The sequence below is a fragment of the Geotrypetes seraphini genome, chromosome 7, assembly GCF_902459505.1.
Source record: "Geotrypetes seraphini chromosome 7, aGeoSer1.1, whole genome shotgun sequence".
In the NCBI taxonomy this organism is placed as follows: domain Eukaryota; kingdom Metazoa; phylum Chordata; class Amphibia; order Gymnophiona; family Dermophiidae; genus Geotrypetes; species Geotrypetes seraphini.
The window spans coordinates 77,090,381-77,106,927 of NC_047090.1; the positions used below are offsets into that span (position 1 = coordinate 77,090,381).

A 16,547-nucleotide genomic window follows, 5' to 3' on the forward strand; every position below is an offset into this window, starting at 1 on the left:
GTTATTTTACCCTTTTGAATGTACACCGCCTTTAAGTTTGATTTGGTGGTATAACAAATTTTTTAATAAACTTGGTACCATGTTAACACTCACTAACATCATTATAGCAGGACCCATTCTATGTAATAGGACAGGAGAAGCAGAGCACCTTTTTGTTTAGAGGGGCCAAACAAACCAATTTCTGGCCACAGCCCCATACTTTCTAGTTGCCGATTCTCTGTTAGGTCTGAAATTTGTCAGCTAAGATTTAATGCTAAAAAATTCAGGGCCATGCATTTGGGTTGCAAAAATCCAAGGAGGAGGTGCAGTATAGGGGAAGAGTTCTGTGCACATAAGTGATCATAGGTGGTGATCTTAAGATAGCCAAACAAGTAGAAAATGACAATGGCATGGGGAGAGGAATAACCAACAGGAAAAAGGAGTCAACATGCCCCTATAAATCTTTCTATAATGAGGTACTGTGTGCAGTTCTGGTCCACACCATTCTGCTGTCTGTCCAATGAAACATGTTACAAATATGTGTTAAATAATGTATTAATGTATTAACATAAAGTAACATGGTAATACTGCTACTATTAATTATTTTCTATTGTGCTACCAGACACCCTCTGGTAAGTAAGGAGTTAAAGAATTGGTTTTCTCTGTCAACAAAAATTTTGTCCAACACATTTCAGGGCATTTGTGGACAGTACTATCATCTTACAAACCTCTTCATCCTCTTTTTCTTTTTTTATTTTGGCACATGTCTAAACAGATACCATTCTCTCTTACTCTTTCATTGTTAGTTTTTTTTTTCTTTGAGTTATGAAGAAAGCCTTTTTTTCTATCACTTTTTCCCTCTCATGGTCTCTGTTTTGACAATATGTGGGGCATAATTGTGCTCATCAAATTCCTGTTCACTGGGGCCATTGGCCAGGATGTTGTCCTTGTCTTTCTTGGGGAGGGTGGAAGATAACTGAACAGACTGAAGAGAAAGGAGGCAGGTCTGAATGATAACAAGGATTTTATAGGCAAAGGAAGCCCATATGGAAACATGATCCCCTAGTGCTAGTAATGTAAGACTACTACTAGGAGTTGCTGGTACTACTTTGGATCCTGGCACTGGTAGGGCAAAAGCACCTTGGTATCGTGCCTGACTTTGTAGCACTAGACTAGCAGATATAGGGCCTATAGGCCCTTGTTCATAGAGTGGGGCTTGATCAATGAGATGGAGAGGGGTTTTTGATTGGCAAGTGATAGGTGTTGGTCTGGAGGGACTTAATCAGGGTGGATGGTCTTGATTCAGTGAGAAGTGTGATTTAGGGGTGTAGGGGTTATGTTGATGGATTCTGATCGGTCCCATGACCCCTTTAAAATTAGGCCTAGGAGCATCAAGCAGCTGCTTTGAAGTCTGATGCTCTTGGTACACTAAGATAGCCTTAGTTTTACTAAGATAGGTTTTTTTTTTCTTAATAATGAGTAAGATAGGGGCATGATTGCATGAGCTGATTTGCATGTTTTGCATCTCATTACTGTGTAATCCATGGTGATCTCAATAACATCATAGCAGAGCAAGACCAGATGCATTAAAAGCCTTTAAATCACATCATGGGGCAGAATAATGTAAGGCCCTAAGTCAACTTGATACTTCCCCTCCAAAAAAACAACAAAAAAAGGCATGAACTTTGTTTAGAAATGCCTTCTTGGAAGCCCAGTGCAAATGTATTTCACATATCTATAAGGTAGCAGGAAGGCCAAATGACATGCAGCATGGTTTAAAGGTGACAGAGACTATTAGAGCCAAAAGAATATCTTTTAGGAAATGGAAAAGGATTTGAATAAAGAAAACAGGAAAATGCATAGGCACTGACATGTTAGATGCAAGACATTAATAAAGAAGGGAAATACGAAGAGGGGCTGGCCAGGGAGGCGAAAAACTTCAAGGCATTCTTCAGTTACGTAAAGGGGAAGCGACCAGCGAGAGAGGAGGTGGGGCCGTTGGACGATGGGGATAGGAAGGGAGTGATTAAAGAGGATAAAGAGGTAGCTGAGAGGTTGAACACGTTCTTCTCGTCGGTTTTCACGAGAGAAGACACATCTAATATACCGGACTCAGAGGAGCTCATGAGTGGGGAACAGGCCGAAAAATTGGAGCACATAGAGGTAAGTAAGGAGGATGTCCTCAAACAGATAGACAGGTTAAAATGCGGCAAATCACCGGACCCAGACGGGATCCACCCAAGGGTTCTAAAGGAACTAAGAGAAGAAATAGCGGGCACAATCCAGCATGTTTGCAACCTATCCTTGAAAACTGGAGAGATACCAGAGGACTGGAAATTGGCGAATGTCACACCTATCTTCAAGAAGGGATCGAGGGGTGACCCCGGGAACTACAGGCCGGTGAGCCTGACTTCAATTATAGGGAAGATGGTGGAAGCTATGATCAAAGATGGCATTTGCGAGCACATCGAGAGAAATGGCCTACTGAGAACAAGCCAGCACGGATTCTGTAAGGGAAGGTCATGCTTAACGAACCTTCTGTACTTCTTTGAGGGAATAAGCAGTCGGGTGGACAATGGGGAACCCATAGACATCATTTACCTCGATTTTCAAAAGGCTTTCGACAAGGTGCCACATGAAAGGCTGCTTAGGAAGCTGTGGAACCATGGGGTGGGAGGGGATGTGCACAGATGGATCAAGCACTGGTTGTCGGGTAGACTGCAGAGGGTCGGAGTGAAGGGCCAATATTCTGACTGGCGGGGAGTCACGAGCGGTGTGCCACAGGGATCGGTGCTGGAGCCGTTACTCTTCAACATATTTATCAATGACCTGGAAAAGGAGGCAAAGTGCGAGGTTATAAAATTTGCAGACGATACCAAACTGTGCGGAGGAGTGTGAGGACCTGCAAAGGGACCTGGACAAGCTGGAAGACTGGGCAAACAAATGGCAAATGCGCTTTAACGTGGAAAAATGCAAGGTCATGCACATAGGGAAAAAGAACCCGTTGTTCAACTACAAATTGGGGGGGCATTGTTGGGAGACAGCAGACTTGAGAGAGACTTGGGTGTGCTGGTGGATGCATCACTGAAGCCATGTGCGCAGCAGCCTCGAAAAAAGCCAACAGGATGCTGGGCATCATAAAGAGGGGCATAACAACCAGGACGCGGGAAGTCATCATGCCATTGTATCGAGCGATGGTGCGTCCACATCTGGAATACTGTGTTCAGTATTGGTTGCCACACCTCAAGAAGGACATGGCGGTACTTGAGAGAGTCCAAAGGAGAGCAACGAAACTAGTAAAAGGGCTGGAACACTGCCCATACGCCGAGAGGTTGGATAGGCTGGGGCTCTTCTCTCTGGAAAAGAGGAGGCTCAGGTGAGATATGATAGAGACCTTCAAGATCATGAGGGGCATAGAGAGGGTGGATAGGGACAGATTCTTCAGACTGAAGGGGACAACAGGTACGAGGGGGCATTCGAGAAACTGAAGGGAGATAGGTTCAAAACAAATGCAAGGAAGTTTTTTTTCACCCAAAGGGTCGTGGACACTTGGAATGCACTACCGGAGGAAGTGATCAGGCAGAGTACAGTACAGGGATTCAAACAGGGATTGGACGGATTCCTGAGGGATAAAGGGATCGTGGGATACTGAGAGAGGTGCTGGGATGAAATACAAGTATAGAAAACTAACCAGGTAATAATATGGAAACCCAACCAAGTTGTGAATGCGCAAGACCGGAGGATTAGGACTTCGATGGGAAGATAGGACTTCAATGGGAAACCAAGGTGGCAAGGGGGCCCCTTCTGGTTATTCAGACAGGTTGTGACCTGTTTGGACCGCCGCGAGAGTGGACTGCTGGGCAGGATGGACCTATGGTCTGACCCGGCGGAGGCATTGCTTATGTTCTTATGTTCTTAAGGCTGAAAGATAATTGCTTGCTATAGAGGCACAAACTTATAGCAAAAACATTTTTGGATATTCTAAAAACAGAAAGCCTGTGAGGAATTCAGTTTAATTTTTGGATCATCAAGGTGTAAAAGGAGCATGCAAGGCCATAGAGGGGAGATTAAATTAATTCTTTGATTAGGCCTTGCTGAGGAAGATGTAAGAGAGCTATCTGTGCCAGAAATAATATTTCAGGATGACAATACAGAAGAACTGAAATAAATTTTGGTGAATCTGGAAGATATAATAAACCGAATCAACAAGTTAAAGAATACAAATCTCCTGGACCAGATGGTGTATACCCTAGAGTACTAAAAGAGCTCAAAAATGAATTGTAGGTACCTGAAGACTGGAGGGTGTCCAATGTAATGCCAATTTTTAAATAGGGTTCTATGGGTGATCTGAAAAATTACAGAGCAGTAAACCTGGGGCAGATCCAAGATGGTGACAGCAAGGTGCTGGCATTTCTAACATGATCCCCAGTGTTTTTGAAAAATATTACCTCTAGGCTGAGATGCCACATTCCAAGTAAAAGGGGAGCATCCAAACCAACCCCTGTGCGGCGAGGACGTCTTTCCCATTGCAGCGATTGATACTGGAGTTCACCACCATCACCAGGAGTTCCTATGTTGACATAAGAGGGCAGTCTGCATTGTCCTCGGCAAGAGGAGTGGCCAAGGACTTAGAACTGGAGGTTTCCCTCTCCCCTCCTTTGGCTGTCCGCCTACCATATCCTGTTTCAATGGGCTGAAGCCATGAGAGGTCTACAGAAGCATGGAGAACTGGGAGCTAGCCTGGAGGCAGGCTATCAGTTAGTGAGACCACCGGTGGTAACACTCGAGAGCATTTGGGAAGTTCTCGTGAAGCTAAACACGTCAGTCACTAAGTCTTCCTGGGAGGTCAAAGCTCTTATGAGTAGTTCTGTGAATGGACTAGGAAAATCCCTAAATAATACAAAAGAAGAATTTACCTCGGAATTTAAAAAGGTTAATGAGAAGGTAGAAGGTTTTCAAGCTGTAACATCTGAACTAGTTAAAGATAAAAATTTGCTTAATAGGGAAGTTGAACAATTAGAAAATTATAACCCCAGACTGAATATTCATTTTTTTTTTTAATTTTCCAAAGTCTCTAGGAGTAACACCTATAGAAATGCTGAAAGAATATTTGGTTGAGATCTTAAGGTTTTCCCCTGAAAATACACCGCCAGTGAATCGAATATATTATTTACCTATGAAGAAAAAATTGGGAGTTCCCCCAGAGGCAGATGAACTGGGCTCAAGTCCAAGAGAACTTTTAAATATCACTAATTTGCTTGAACCACACTATCTGATATTCCTGAAAGAGCTACTTTACTAGTTTCTTTTGTATTTGGACAAGATGTCGATGCAATATTAAGATTATATTTTCATAGCTTTGAAACTGTTATATGGGAAAAAGTTTGGCTTTTTCCTGACATCAGGCAAACACAGGAGCGAAGGACATTGTTCTTGGCTATGAGAACTGAAACAATAACTTTGGGTGCAAAGTTTTTTTTGGCTTATCCATGTAAATGCATGGTGAAATATTCAGGAGTGAAATATGGGGTTTTTTCTTACCTGAACAGTTATGGGCCTTCCTGGATTTGAAGAAGTTGGTGGCTGGGAATGTTTAGTAATATAGAACAATATATTAGTTGAAGGGAACCTAGCTGTTAAGCCTATTCCTGATTAAATAAATTGATGATTTGAGTTTTCCTTCCCCCCCCCCCACAAGTTTGTGGTCTAAGGAAGATATGTTGATTGCCTTGTATTTACAGATTGTTTAATTTTGCAATTTTCCTTTATGATGTTGCCTTCTTCTTTTCTTAAAGCGAGAGTTTTCTTGTGTATTATGTTTAAAATTGCAATAAAATATAAATTAAAAAAGAATAGTAAACCTGATGTCAGTTCTAGGCAAATGGGTGGAGACTATATATTGCACTAAATGAAAGGATAGATATAATAGGCATCTATGAGACCTGGTGGAAGGAAGATAACCAATGGGACACTTTCATACTAGGGTACAAACTATATACTATAGGGTGGATCGAATCAGTGGAGGCATAGCATTATATATTAAGGAGGGCTTTGAATTGAATGGACTGAAAATACCACAAGTACAGAAATACACCTTGGAATCCCTATGGGTAGAAATTCCATGTATAAGAGGGAAAAGGATAGTGATAGGAGTGTACTACTGTTCGCCTGACCAGGATGAAGAGACAGATGCTGAAATGTTATCAAAAATTAGAGAGGCCAACAAACTATATAACACAATAATTATGGGTGATTTCAACTACATCAAAAATGAGAAACATTCATAACCATATGATCAATATATCAATATGTGCTCAGGCTGTGTGATAATGAAACTGGACCCCACAATCCACACTAAAGGGAACCAAAAATTTGCTAGACTGATTGTTATATCTGAGCACCTGAAAGAAAAAAAATATAAAGTGGAGAAAAAAAAACACCTCAGTTTGTCTTCATGGATCAAAAAAAAAAAATCCACTTTCTCTTTTCCACCTCCAAGCATGAATAGTTCAAACATCAAAATTATCTCCATATATTATCAGTGTACAAATAGTCTTCATATGCCTCCTCTTTCAAAAAGTTTAATGAAGGATCGCAATTTCCACGTTCACAGTGCAAAGTTGAAGCAAGGTAATTGTAATCAAACATTGTAATCAAAAAACAAAGCAAACAGGTGCTTAGCTGGACTTCTGGATCCTTAAGGATGCAAAATTTCATGGTCCTCTTTTAAGCCCTCCAAGCTGCTTACTTCAACTTCCTTCTCCGAATCATATGTAGCTGTGCTCCACCGCTCCTACACACCAGAAAGGCTACTTCCTCAAACTTGTCCTAGGCATCTGGTCTTCCTTCCTCAAATTATTTCATTAGCTCCCCATCTGATTCTGAATACAGTTCAAACACCTCTTAATTACATACAAGTGCATTCAAGCTGTAGCCCCTGAATATATATCCTCGCTCATCTCCCCCTATACTCCCCTGGTGAACTCCATTCATCGGTTAAGTCCCTCTTATCTGAACCCTTTACCTCCACCACCAACTCCAGACTGTCTATTCTTTCTTGCTGCATCATATCCCTGGAACAGGCTGCCAGAATCAATATGTCATGCTCCATCTCTAGAAGTATTCAAATCCAAACTAAAAGCCCACTACTATGAAGCTGCTTTAAACTATTAATTCCCACTGTGAGATACCTATACCCATTGTATCATTCCTTCTACAAGAAACTCCCCAACCCTGAGATGCCCTGTCTGTCCAAATTAGATTGCAAGCTCGGGAACCATCTATTGAATATTATTTATTTATTTGAATCTTTCTCTATGCCGCTTAAGAACTAAATGGTTCACATAAGTTAAAACAAACATAATTATGACAAACTAAAATCTTTAAATCAACAGGGGAGAACTATCTTTTCTTTTCCAAAGAACTGTTAAGTCATATGAATGTATTGACAAACAATTGGGTTTTTAGCTTTTTCTTGAATTGAGACCGATCAATACATTGTCGTAACTGACCCACCAAAGCATTCCACATCTTAACACCAGCAATGCAGAATGTCATTGCTCTGGTGTCTGCATAGTAACTTTGCTTCCTTGAGGTTCGCAATGACTTGTTGAAAATACCACGATGTTTGATGATAAACAGTTTGATGGATCACAGAAATAACTTTGTGTTGTACTCAAAATAAAACTGATAACCAGTGTAATTTCTTCAAAATTAGTATCATATGTGTCATCCTATCTATACCCCAAATTAACCTGGCTGCAGCATTTTGTATCAATTGTAACGCTCTTCCTCTTGTCTTGGAAATTCCAAGGTAGAGTGTCCAACCTCGACAAAACCATCCCTTGTACAGCAGTTCTAAAATCATAGGTCGAGATCAATGGTTTAACGTAATGAAGCATATGAAGTTGGCCTAACAATCTGCAATTTCACGGTTGTGACCAGATAACCATTGCAGGGACAAAGTAAAGACCCCTACATGTTCCCCCCCCCCCCCATATTCACTGACCCCGTCACACCCCCATAAATTTCAGAATAAAAATGTACAAACCTGCCTCTGGAAAGCCTAGTAGAGCTGCACAGAGGTTGCTTTAGTAGTCTGGGTGATGGGCTACTGAACTATAGAGAGGAGGACCCAGGCCCATAAGCAACTCTAACCACTACATTAATGGTGGAAAATGTGAGCCCATCCAAAAACCCCAAAACCTTACTGTATTGCCATATAGGTACAACCTGCAGCCATAAGGACTATTGAGGTTGTAGACAGGGTATAGTGGGTTATGGGGGACTCACTATAACTTGGTGAGATTTTTATGTGGCACCCTTTTTGTGAAGTTCACAGCAGTGCCCTATAAGGTGCCCCTCTGCTCTGTTGCCATGTCTGGGTGGCCAGTCCATCACAATGCTGTCCCCTTCCACATCCAAATGGTCTTGTTCTAGGCGTTTGGGACTTGGACAAAATTTTGGTTGAGAATGTGATATAAAGACAGATGTAGTGGCGGTCTGGACGTACAGAGATGATGTTTTAAAAAAATTTTTTTAGATGTACTTTTTGAGAATGGACATTTTCTCGCTGCCATACATGATCACGAAGCGTTTTGAGTGCGAAGCAATAGAAGGACATGACAATGACAAAATACTTTTGAGTGACATAATACAGTGTATTCAAGATTCAATGAACAAAAACTTGTTAAAGTTACAATTGAGTGTTCTCAAGTGTTCTTTCCTAGCTTCAGACTTATTGCTCGGATTACTCCTCTTTGCTTTCCCACTGAATCCCGGGAGGAAGAAGAAGAAAACAGGACACGAGCCACGCTGATTCATCGTGGACTGCAAAGAAGACTTTACAGGACAGCGTAGGAAGAAATAATTCCACAGGTAAAGTTCCCTGTAAATGCTGTAATTATAGCATAAAGGACCCACTGACATCACATGCCTTTTTGTCTACGTTATTGAGAGATTCGAGACTATAAATGGCTTGACGGTTAGTGGAAAGACAATAGCAATATTGTCCTAACTTTAGAACCACTAACAAAATTCTTGTTAGCAATACGGCAGATTTCTATGTTCTATATTTCATTTCAGGTACTGGCCTTAAACGTGTCATCTCAAAATTCTGGAACTCAAAAATGTCCACAGTTTTTATCATACAGTTTACTATTGTAAGAGTAGTGTCTTACACAAATTAGAGAAATTTGAGCTAAACAAGAATATTTTATCTCATAAATAATGCTAAATTATTATGAATTACCTATAGATTGACATTAGTTTTGCTCTTTTTGTAAAATTAAAAAAAAAAACACAGCTGGAAAAACAATCGTTTTCTTTTCCCGTCTCTCACCTGTAGGAAGAGTAGCATCACACAGTATGTCAGACAAGCTTGCAATCTCATAGGATGACTGCCACATGGGGCTATATGATGACATATGGAAGCTCTACGTGAATGAAATATTTACTCATTGTAGCACTGCAGGAAAGGAAACTTCAGAAGGAGACCCCAGAGGAAGTAATCCAGAGCTGAATATTTTGCTCCTCAGCAGGAGATTTGAAGCCCTGTCAAAAAATTTCTTTGTAAACAAAACAGAGAATATCATGATAGCATGCAAAAGGATAGACGTTTCAAAATACCTTGGCTGGCTTCCAGGGATGTCTGATGCTGCCTTTTCTTTTAAACTAAAGTTGCTTTATACTTTTATTCTTACTGCTGTAAATCTAAATCACATTATTTTGACTTATATAGTGGCTTTCATGCAAACAGCTTCCTCATAATTGTAAATAGGAACATTATAGATGTTATAGAACCCTCAGAGTAGTGACTGCTCCAGTGGCTGAAGTACATTGGCAACTGTAGTAGTGTGAGTGAGGGCCAGTTAAAAGTCCTCATAGGTGTAAAAGTAAATAGAAAACACTTTATTAGGGCACTCAAAAATCCTGAAGCCTATTGCTTCATAAGCTTAGTGTTATGCCAATAAAGTCTTGCAAATCAGAGGAAAACAATCTTCAACTGACTGGTACCGACATCATCGCAGGAGTTCTTCTCAACATTCTCATCATCATCATATTCCCCATACTAAGAAGTGACCATCTTCTTACAGAGAATCTCCTGGAGTTAGGGATGTTGATTCAGATCTCTCTTTTCATACTGATACTGATCTTGACCTCACGTTATCTGCTCTTGAATCGTATGTCCTCCCATCAGATCCATCTCCTCCATCGCCAAGGTGCAGATCGCCTCCTGAAGGATTGTCTTTCATGAAGTTTATCAGGCAGATGGGGAAACTTTCTCTGTTAAATTAGAGGCAGACACTGCACCTAGAGCGGAACTCCTTGAAACGTTGGATTTTGATGAGCCTCCTAAAGAACTTATCAAGCTGCCTCTTCATACTTTACTTAAAGAAGCTATGTTTAAGAACTAGGAAACTCCTCTCACACTTCCCATAGGTCCTAGAAAAATTGACTTTGTACAAAATACAGTCATGCCCAGGGTTTGATAAGCCACAGCTTCAGCCTTTGCTGGTTAAGTCTACTCTTAAAAAATCTTCCAGCACATGGCCTGGTGGCGCACTTGTAAGCAAGTGAAGACCACACCATGGATAAGTTCTGGCGCTGCCTTTACCAGAACTCTATGTTGGCTAGCAGAATTTTCAGCTATAATTTCTTTGTCATTCTATCTTAAACAACTCATAAAGAGACTTGTTAATTTTGAGCAGTATATTCCACTTAAACTTCCAGGGTTTCAAGAAACTTCTCATAGTCTCCTTCAAATAGAAAATTCATGGCTAGATCGGCTTTGATGCATTCGATGTGACATCTAGAGCATTGGCTATGTCTACATTGCCATAAGGCGACTAGCTTGGCTTCGAGTCTCTGACCTTGATATCAATGTCCAAGAGTGCTTAATCAACATTCCTTGTCTAGGAGAAGAACTGTTTAGAGATAAAGTTGAGGATGCGACACAAAGACTTACTCAACATGAGTAGAGCTGGGCTACTTTAGTGGGGGGTCTAAGTCTCAACCATTTAAGTCTTCCCAGAAACCTTCTTATTCTTCTTATAAGAGGCACTATCCAGCAACCTCGTCCTCTTCTAAACCACGTTTCAAGTTTCAAGTTTATTTAGCATTTGATGAATCGCTTATATGAGATTTCTAAGCGATGTACAATTTAAAAGCCACCAGGTGGTGGTCTCATATACAATTTAAACGAATTAAACACAAGACAAACAATTTACATCAATTGGCATTATAACAATTGAATTAAGGACAGACATGAATGAGTAGGGAAGGAGGGGAAAGTTACAATATCATAATCTGTTGAAATTTACATAGAATGGGAAACACAATAAGGAGTAAAAGGGGTTCGTGAGTTTAATAGTCACAACAGAATGTAAGAATTAAAATGTGCCATATTACATATCAAACGCGTCTTGAAATAGAAAGGTTTTTAAAGTTTTCTTAAAGGATAAAAGATCTTTTTCAATTCTAATATAGTTAGGAAGGGAATTCCATAATGTAGGGGCCATAACGGAAAATATGTCATTTCTTTGTGTGCCAATAATTTTTAAGGAGGGAATTGATAATAGGTTTGAGGAGGATGATCGTAACAAGCGTGAGGCATTATATGGGATAATCATTTTTGACATAAATTGTGGTTCATTGAAAATTAGTGTTTTATATACCAAAAATATAATTTTAAAGGTAATTCGGTGAGAAATGGGAAGCCAATGTGATTTAATCATTAATGGAGTGACATGATCATATTTTTTTGCTTTATGAATTAATTTTATTGCAGTATTTTGAATTAACTGAAGACAAAGAGCACAGAAGCCTCAGATTTCTTCTCCACATAAATCAACTCAGTCTTTTTGACATGCTACTATATAATATAGCCACAATTCATCCAACTCAGTCACCTTCCCAACCCATCAGAGGCCATCTTCTTTTGTATCATTAACGCTTGACTCTCATTACAATGGACACTCCAGAGTTTAATTACACGTTGTGTGAAGAAATATTTTCTCCAGTTTGTTTTAAATCTACTACTTAGTAGCTTCATCGTATGTTCCCCTAGTCCTAGTATTTTTGGAAAGAGTGAACAAGGGATTCACATCTATCCTTTCCACTCATAAGAACATAAGAAGTTGCCTCCACTGGGTCAGACCAGAGGTCCATCGCACCCAGCGGTCCGCTCCCGCGGCGGCCCATCAGGCCTGTGAAGTGGTTCCTGACCATTTCTATAACCTACCTCTGCTTCTATCTGTACCCCTAAATCCCCTTATCCTTTAGAAACCTATCTAAACCTTCCTTGAACCCCTGTACTGTGCTCTGGTCTATCACAACCTCTAGAAGTGCGTTCCATGTATCCATCACCCTCTGGGTAAAAAAGAACTTCCTAGCATTTGTTCTAAACCTGTCCCCTTTCAATTTCTCCGAGTGACTCCTAGTACTTGTGGTTCCCCACAGTCTGAAGAATCTGTCCCTGTCTACCTTCTCTATGCCCTTCAGGATTTTGAAGGTTTCTATCATGTCTCCTCTAAGTCTCCTCTAGGGAGAACAGCCCCAGCATTTTCAACCTGTCAGTGTATGAAAAGTTTTCCATACCTTTTATCAGTTTAGTCGCTCTTCTCTGGACACCCTCAAGTACCGCCATGTCCTTCTTGAGGTATGGCAACCAGTACTGGACACAGTACTCTAGGTGCGGGCGCACCATTGCACGATACAGCGACATGATGACTTCCTTCGTCCTGGTTGTGATACCCTTTTTAATGATACCCAACATTCTGTTTGCTTTCTTTGAGGCTATCGCACACTGTGCCGATGCTTTCAATGTTGTGTCCACCATCACCCCCAGGTCTTTTTCAAGGTTGCTCACCCCTAACAATGATCCCCCCATTTTGTAGTTGAACATTGGGTTCTTTTTCCCTACATGCATGACCTTGCATTTCTCTACGTTAAAACTCATTTGCCACTTTTTTGCCCACTCTTCCAGTCTCGTTAGGTCCCTTTGTAGGTCTTCGCAGTCTTCCGTGGTTCTAACCCTGCCGCAGAGTTTGGTGTCATCAGCAAATTTAATAACCTCACATTTCATCCCCATCGCCAGGTCGTTAATAAATATATTGAACAGGAGCAGTCCCAGCACCGATCCCTATGGAACTCCGCTCGTGATCCATTGTCAGTCTGAGTAATGGCCCTTTACTCCAACCCTCTGTTTCCTGCCTGCCAGCCAGTGTTTGATCCATCGATGGATATCTCCTTGTACCCCGTGGTTCCACAGCTTCTTGAGTAGTCGTTCGTGAGGTATCTTGTCAAAGGCTTTTTGGAAGTCAAGGTAAATGATGTCTATGGATTCCCCTTTATCCATCTGGCTGTTTACTCCACTCATTATTTTATAGACCTCTAACATATCACCCTGACCCGTCTCTTCTCCAAGCTGAAGAGTCCTAGACACTTTAGCCTTTCCTCATAGGGAGTTGTCCCATCCCTTTTATCATTTTTGTTGCCCATCTCTGTACCTTTTCTAATTCCGCTATATCTTTTTTGAGATACGGCAACCAGAACTGCACACAGTATTCGAAGTGTGGCCTTACCATAGAGTGATGCAAGGGCATTATAACATTTTAATCTTTGTTTTCTATTCCTTTCCTGATAATTCCTAACATTCTATTTGCTTTCTTAGCAGCCACCGTACAGTGAGCTGAGGGTTTCAATGTATCCTCAACAATGACACCTAGATATTTTTCCTAACATAGAACCCAGCATCACATAGCTATAGTTCAGATTCCTCTTTCCCACATGCATCACTTTACACTTGCTTACATTAAATGTCATTTCCATTTTTTTTAATCTTTATTAATTTTCAAGTGTAAATGGTGGAATACATATATATCTGAATGTATAACAAATCAGACAGAAGCACATTTAATTTACAGAATTTAAAGTATTCATTTTCTCCCCATCTCTTTTACCTTGAAAAGCCTTGAGGGCATAAAACATCACTCTGAGTTATAGGAAATTGATGTGAAATTTCCTCTCTCGGGCAGTCCAAAGACCCTGAGTCTACAGATCGTCCATATGTGCCCCCCAGGCATAAGGAGACGCGTCTGTTGTGATGATCTTGTGATGAGGAGGCAAGTGAAAAAGGAGACCTCTGGAAAGATTGGATGAGGTCATCCACCATTGATGTGACTGCAGAAGAGCTAATGTTACAGATATGTGCTGTGAAAGATGATCTGTCGCTTGAGACCACTGGGAAGCCAGGGTCCACTGAGGAGTTTATAGATGGAGTCTTGCCAGTGGTGTGACATGGACAGTCAATGCTATGTGACCTAGAGGAACCATCATATGTCTGGCAGAGATGGTTTGCAGAGGAAGCAATTGCTGACAGAGACGGATGAGAGTCTGAAGTCGACCTGGTGAAAGAAAAACTCTCATGAGAGTGGTGTCAATGAACTGAAGAAGCTGAGTTGGAATAAGATGTGACTTGGGGAAGTTGACTTCAAATCCCAGAATCTGAAGAAAAAAGATGGTCTGAGATGTTGCTTGGACCACCTCCTGAGATGATACAGCCTTGATCAACCAGTCGTCCAGATAAGGAAAGACTTGAAGGCCGTGTGATCGGAGAGATGCGGCGACTACAATCAGGCACTTCGTGAATACTCTGGGAGAAGTTGTCAGACCAAAGGGAAGTACCTTGTATTGGTAATGACAACGATTGATCTGAAACCGGAGATACTTCCTGGAAGCCGAATGAATCGGGATATATGTGTAGGCTTCTTTGAGGTCTAGGGAGCATAGCCAGTCATTCTGGAAGTCAATATGGGGATAGATTAATGAAGTACTCGATTCATCATTGCCATTGACATATGAGTTGGTCATATGTGGTACTTTATTGTATGTTAAGCCCCCAATGGACCATTATAAATGTCGTCTTTTCCTGATTATGACAGGAATAGCCATCCAGATGATAACACGAAATTAGAAGAGCTCTGATCGCCTTAACTTCCCTTTCTAGTGGGCAAACTTATACTCCTGTTACAAATATGAAAAAATGAAAGCTGAATTGTCAGGGAATAATAAGGTATTTAAATTGGTGTGGGGCCCGTTAGCAGCTTTTATTGCTTCTATATAGTCGTTATCTCAATTTAATATATGTTTGTTTCCATGCACATCGAGGGTAGGAGGGTAGGGTGGGGGTGATGGAATTTAGTACTACGATAAATAAGAGTGAGATATTGATTGATTAAGTATATTTATATTATTGATTATGTCATTGCCATTTTGACTTCCAGTCTCACAAGGTCCTCTTGCAATTTTTCACAATCCTCTTGCAATTTAACAACTTTGTGTCATCAGCAAATTTAATTATCTCACTAGTTGTCACTGTACACAATACAAGTTTATTACGTAGTGAGTTTTTTTGGGGGGGGGGTTATAACCATTTTTATTAGAAGAGTTTTATTATTGAAATTCTAATTTACAAATATTTGTATTTTTTACTGTATTATTGTATTTCGTTGAATGTCCAGCTCTTTTTAGTGTAAACCGTCTAGAACTATTGGTTATGGCAGTATAAAAGAATAAAGTTATTATTATTGTTATACGCTGAAACCTTCCACCCAATGTGCGGCAGTTCAAAAAAGCAAACAAGATGCTAGGATATATTAGAAAAAGGATGGTAAATAAAACTAAGATTGCTATAATGCCTCTGTATTGCTCCATGGTGCAACTTCCCCTTAAGTCTCAACAAAGATGTAGCGCAGGGGTACCCAAAAAGTCAATTGCGATCGACCAGTAGATCGCGAAGGCAGTGCAAGTTGATCGCGGAGCCCATCCCAGACTCCATAATAGACTCGCGTTGCCTTCGTATTCTAGCTGCATCCCATCGCCGTAAACAGGATACAGAAGCTCCGGGCCGATCAGCCTTCCTCTCCCCAGCGTCAATTCTGACGTCGGAGAGGAAGTTCCGGGCCAGCCAATCACTCCCTGGCTGGCCCGGAACTTCCTCTCCGACATCAGAATTGACGTCGGGGAGAAGAATGCTGGTCGGCCCGATGCTTCTGCGTTGGGAAGCAGGGAGAGTTTGGGGTTACGGTGGCTTGGGGTGCCTGTTCCCCGAAAGCAGTGGCAGTTGCTTGGGGGAGGGCAGGGAAAAGAAAGAAAGGGGGCAAGCAGGGAGACAGAAAGAAAGAAGGGAAAGAGAAAGAAAGAAAGGGGGGACAGGGAGACAGAAAGAAAGAAAGGGGGTAGGCAAGGAGACAGAAAGAAAGAAGGGAGACAGAAAGAAAGAAAGGGGGATAGGGAGACAGAAAGAAAGGGGGCATGGAGACAGAAAGAAAGAAAGGGGGGCAAGGAGACAGAAAGACAGACAGAAAGAAAGAAGGGGCAGGTAGAAAGAAAGAAAAGGGAGGGGCAGGGAGAGAGGAAGAAAAATTTGGGGGAGGGAATGAGGTCTGGAGGAGAGGAAGCATACAGTTGGCTGAAAGAAGGGAAGAAATATTGGCTACACAGTCAGAAGAAGAAAGTGCAACCAGAGACTCATGAAATCACCAGACATCACCAGACAACAAAGATAG

The 16,547-nt window shown here is 41.2% G+C and overlaps 1 protein-coding gene across 4 annotated transcripts in view; it reads left to right on the forward strand.

The window, feature by feature from the left end:
• The window catches only part of CDIN1 (CDAN1 interacting nuclease 1), a 375,199-nt gene that overhangs the window by 338,376 nt on the left and 20,276 nt on the right, over nt 1–16,547 (forward strand). The window contains exon 11 of one of the 4 annotated variants that reach the window (XM_033953114.1): nt 8,709–8,856. The exons of the other annotated variants lie outside the window; for them this stretch is intronic. Coding sequence (XP_033809005.1) covers nt 8,709–8,838 — 130 coding nt within the window. The 3' untranslated portion in view covers nt 8,839–8,856. The remainder of the gene's footprint in view (nt 1–8,708; nt 8,857–16,547) is intronic. 4 annotated transcript variants of the gene reach the window in all.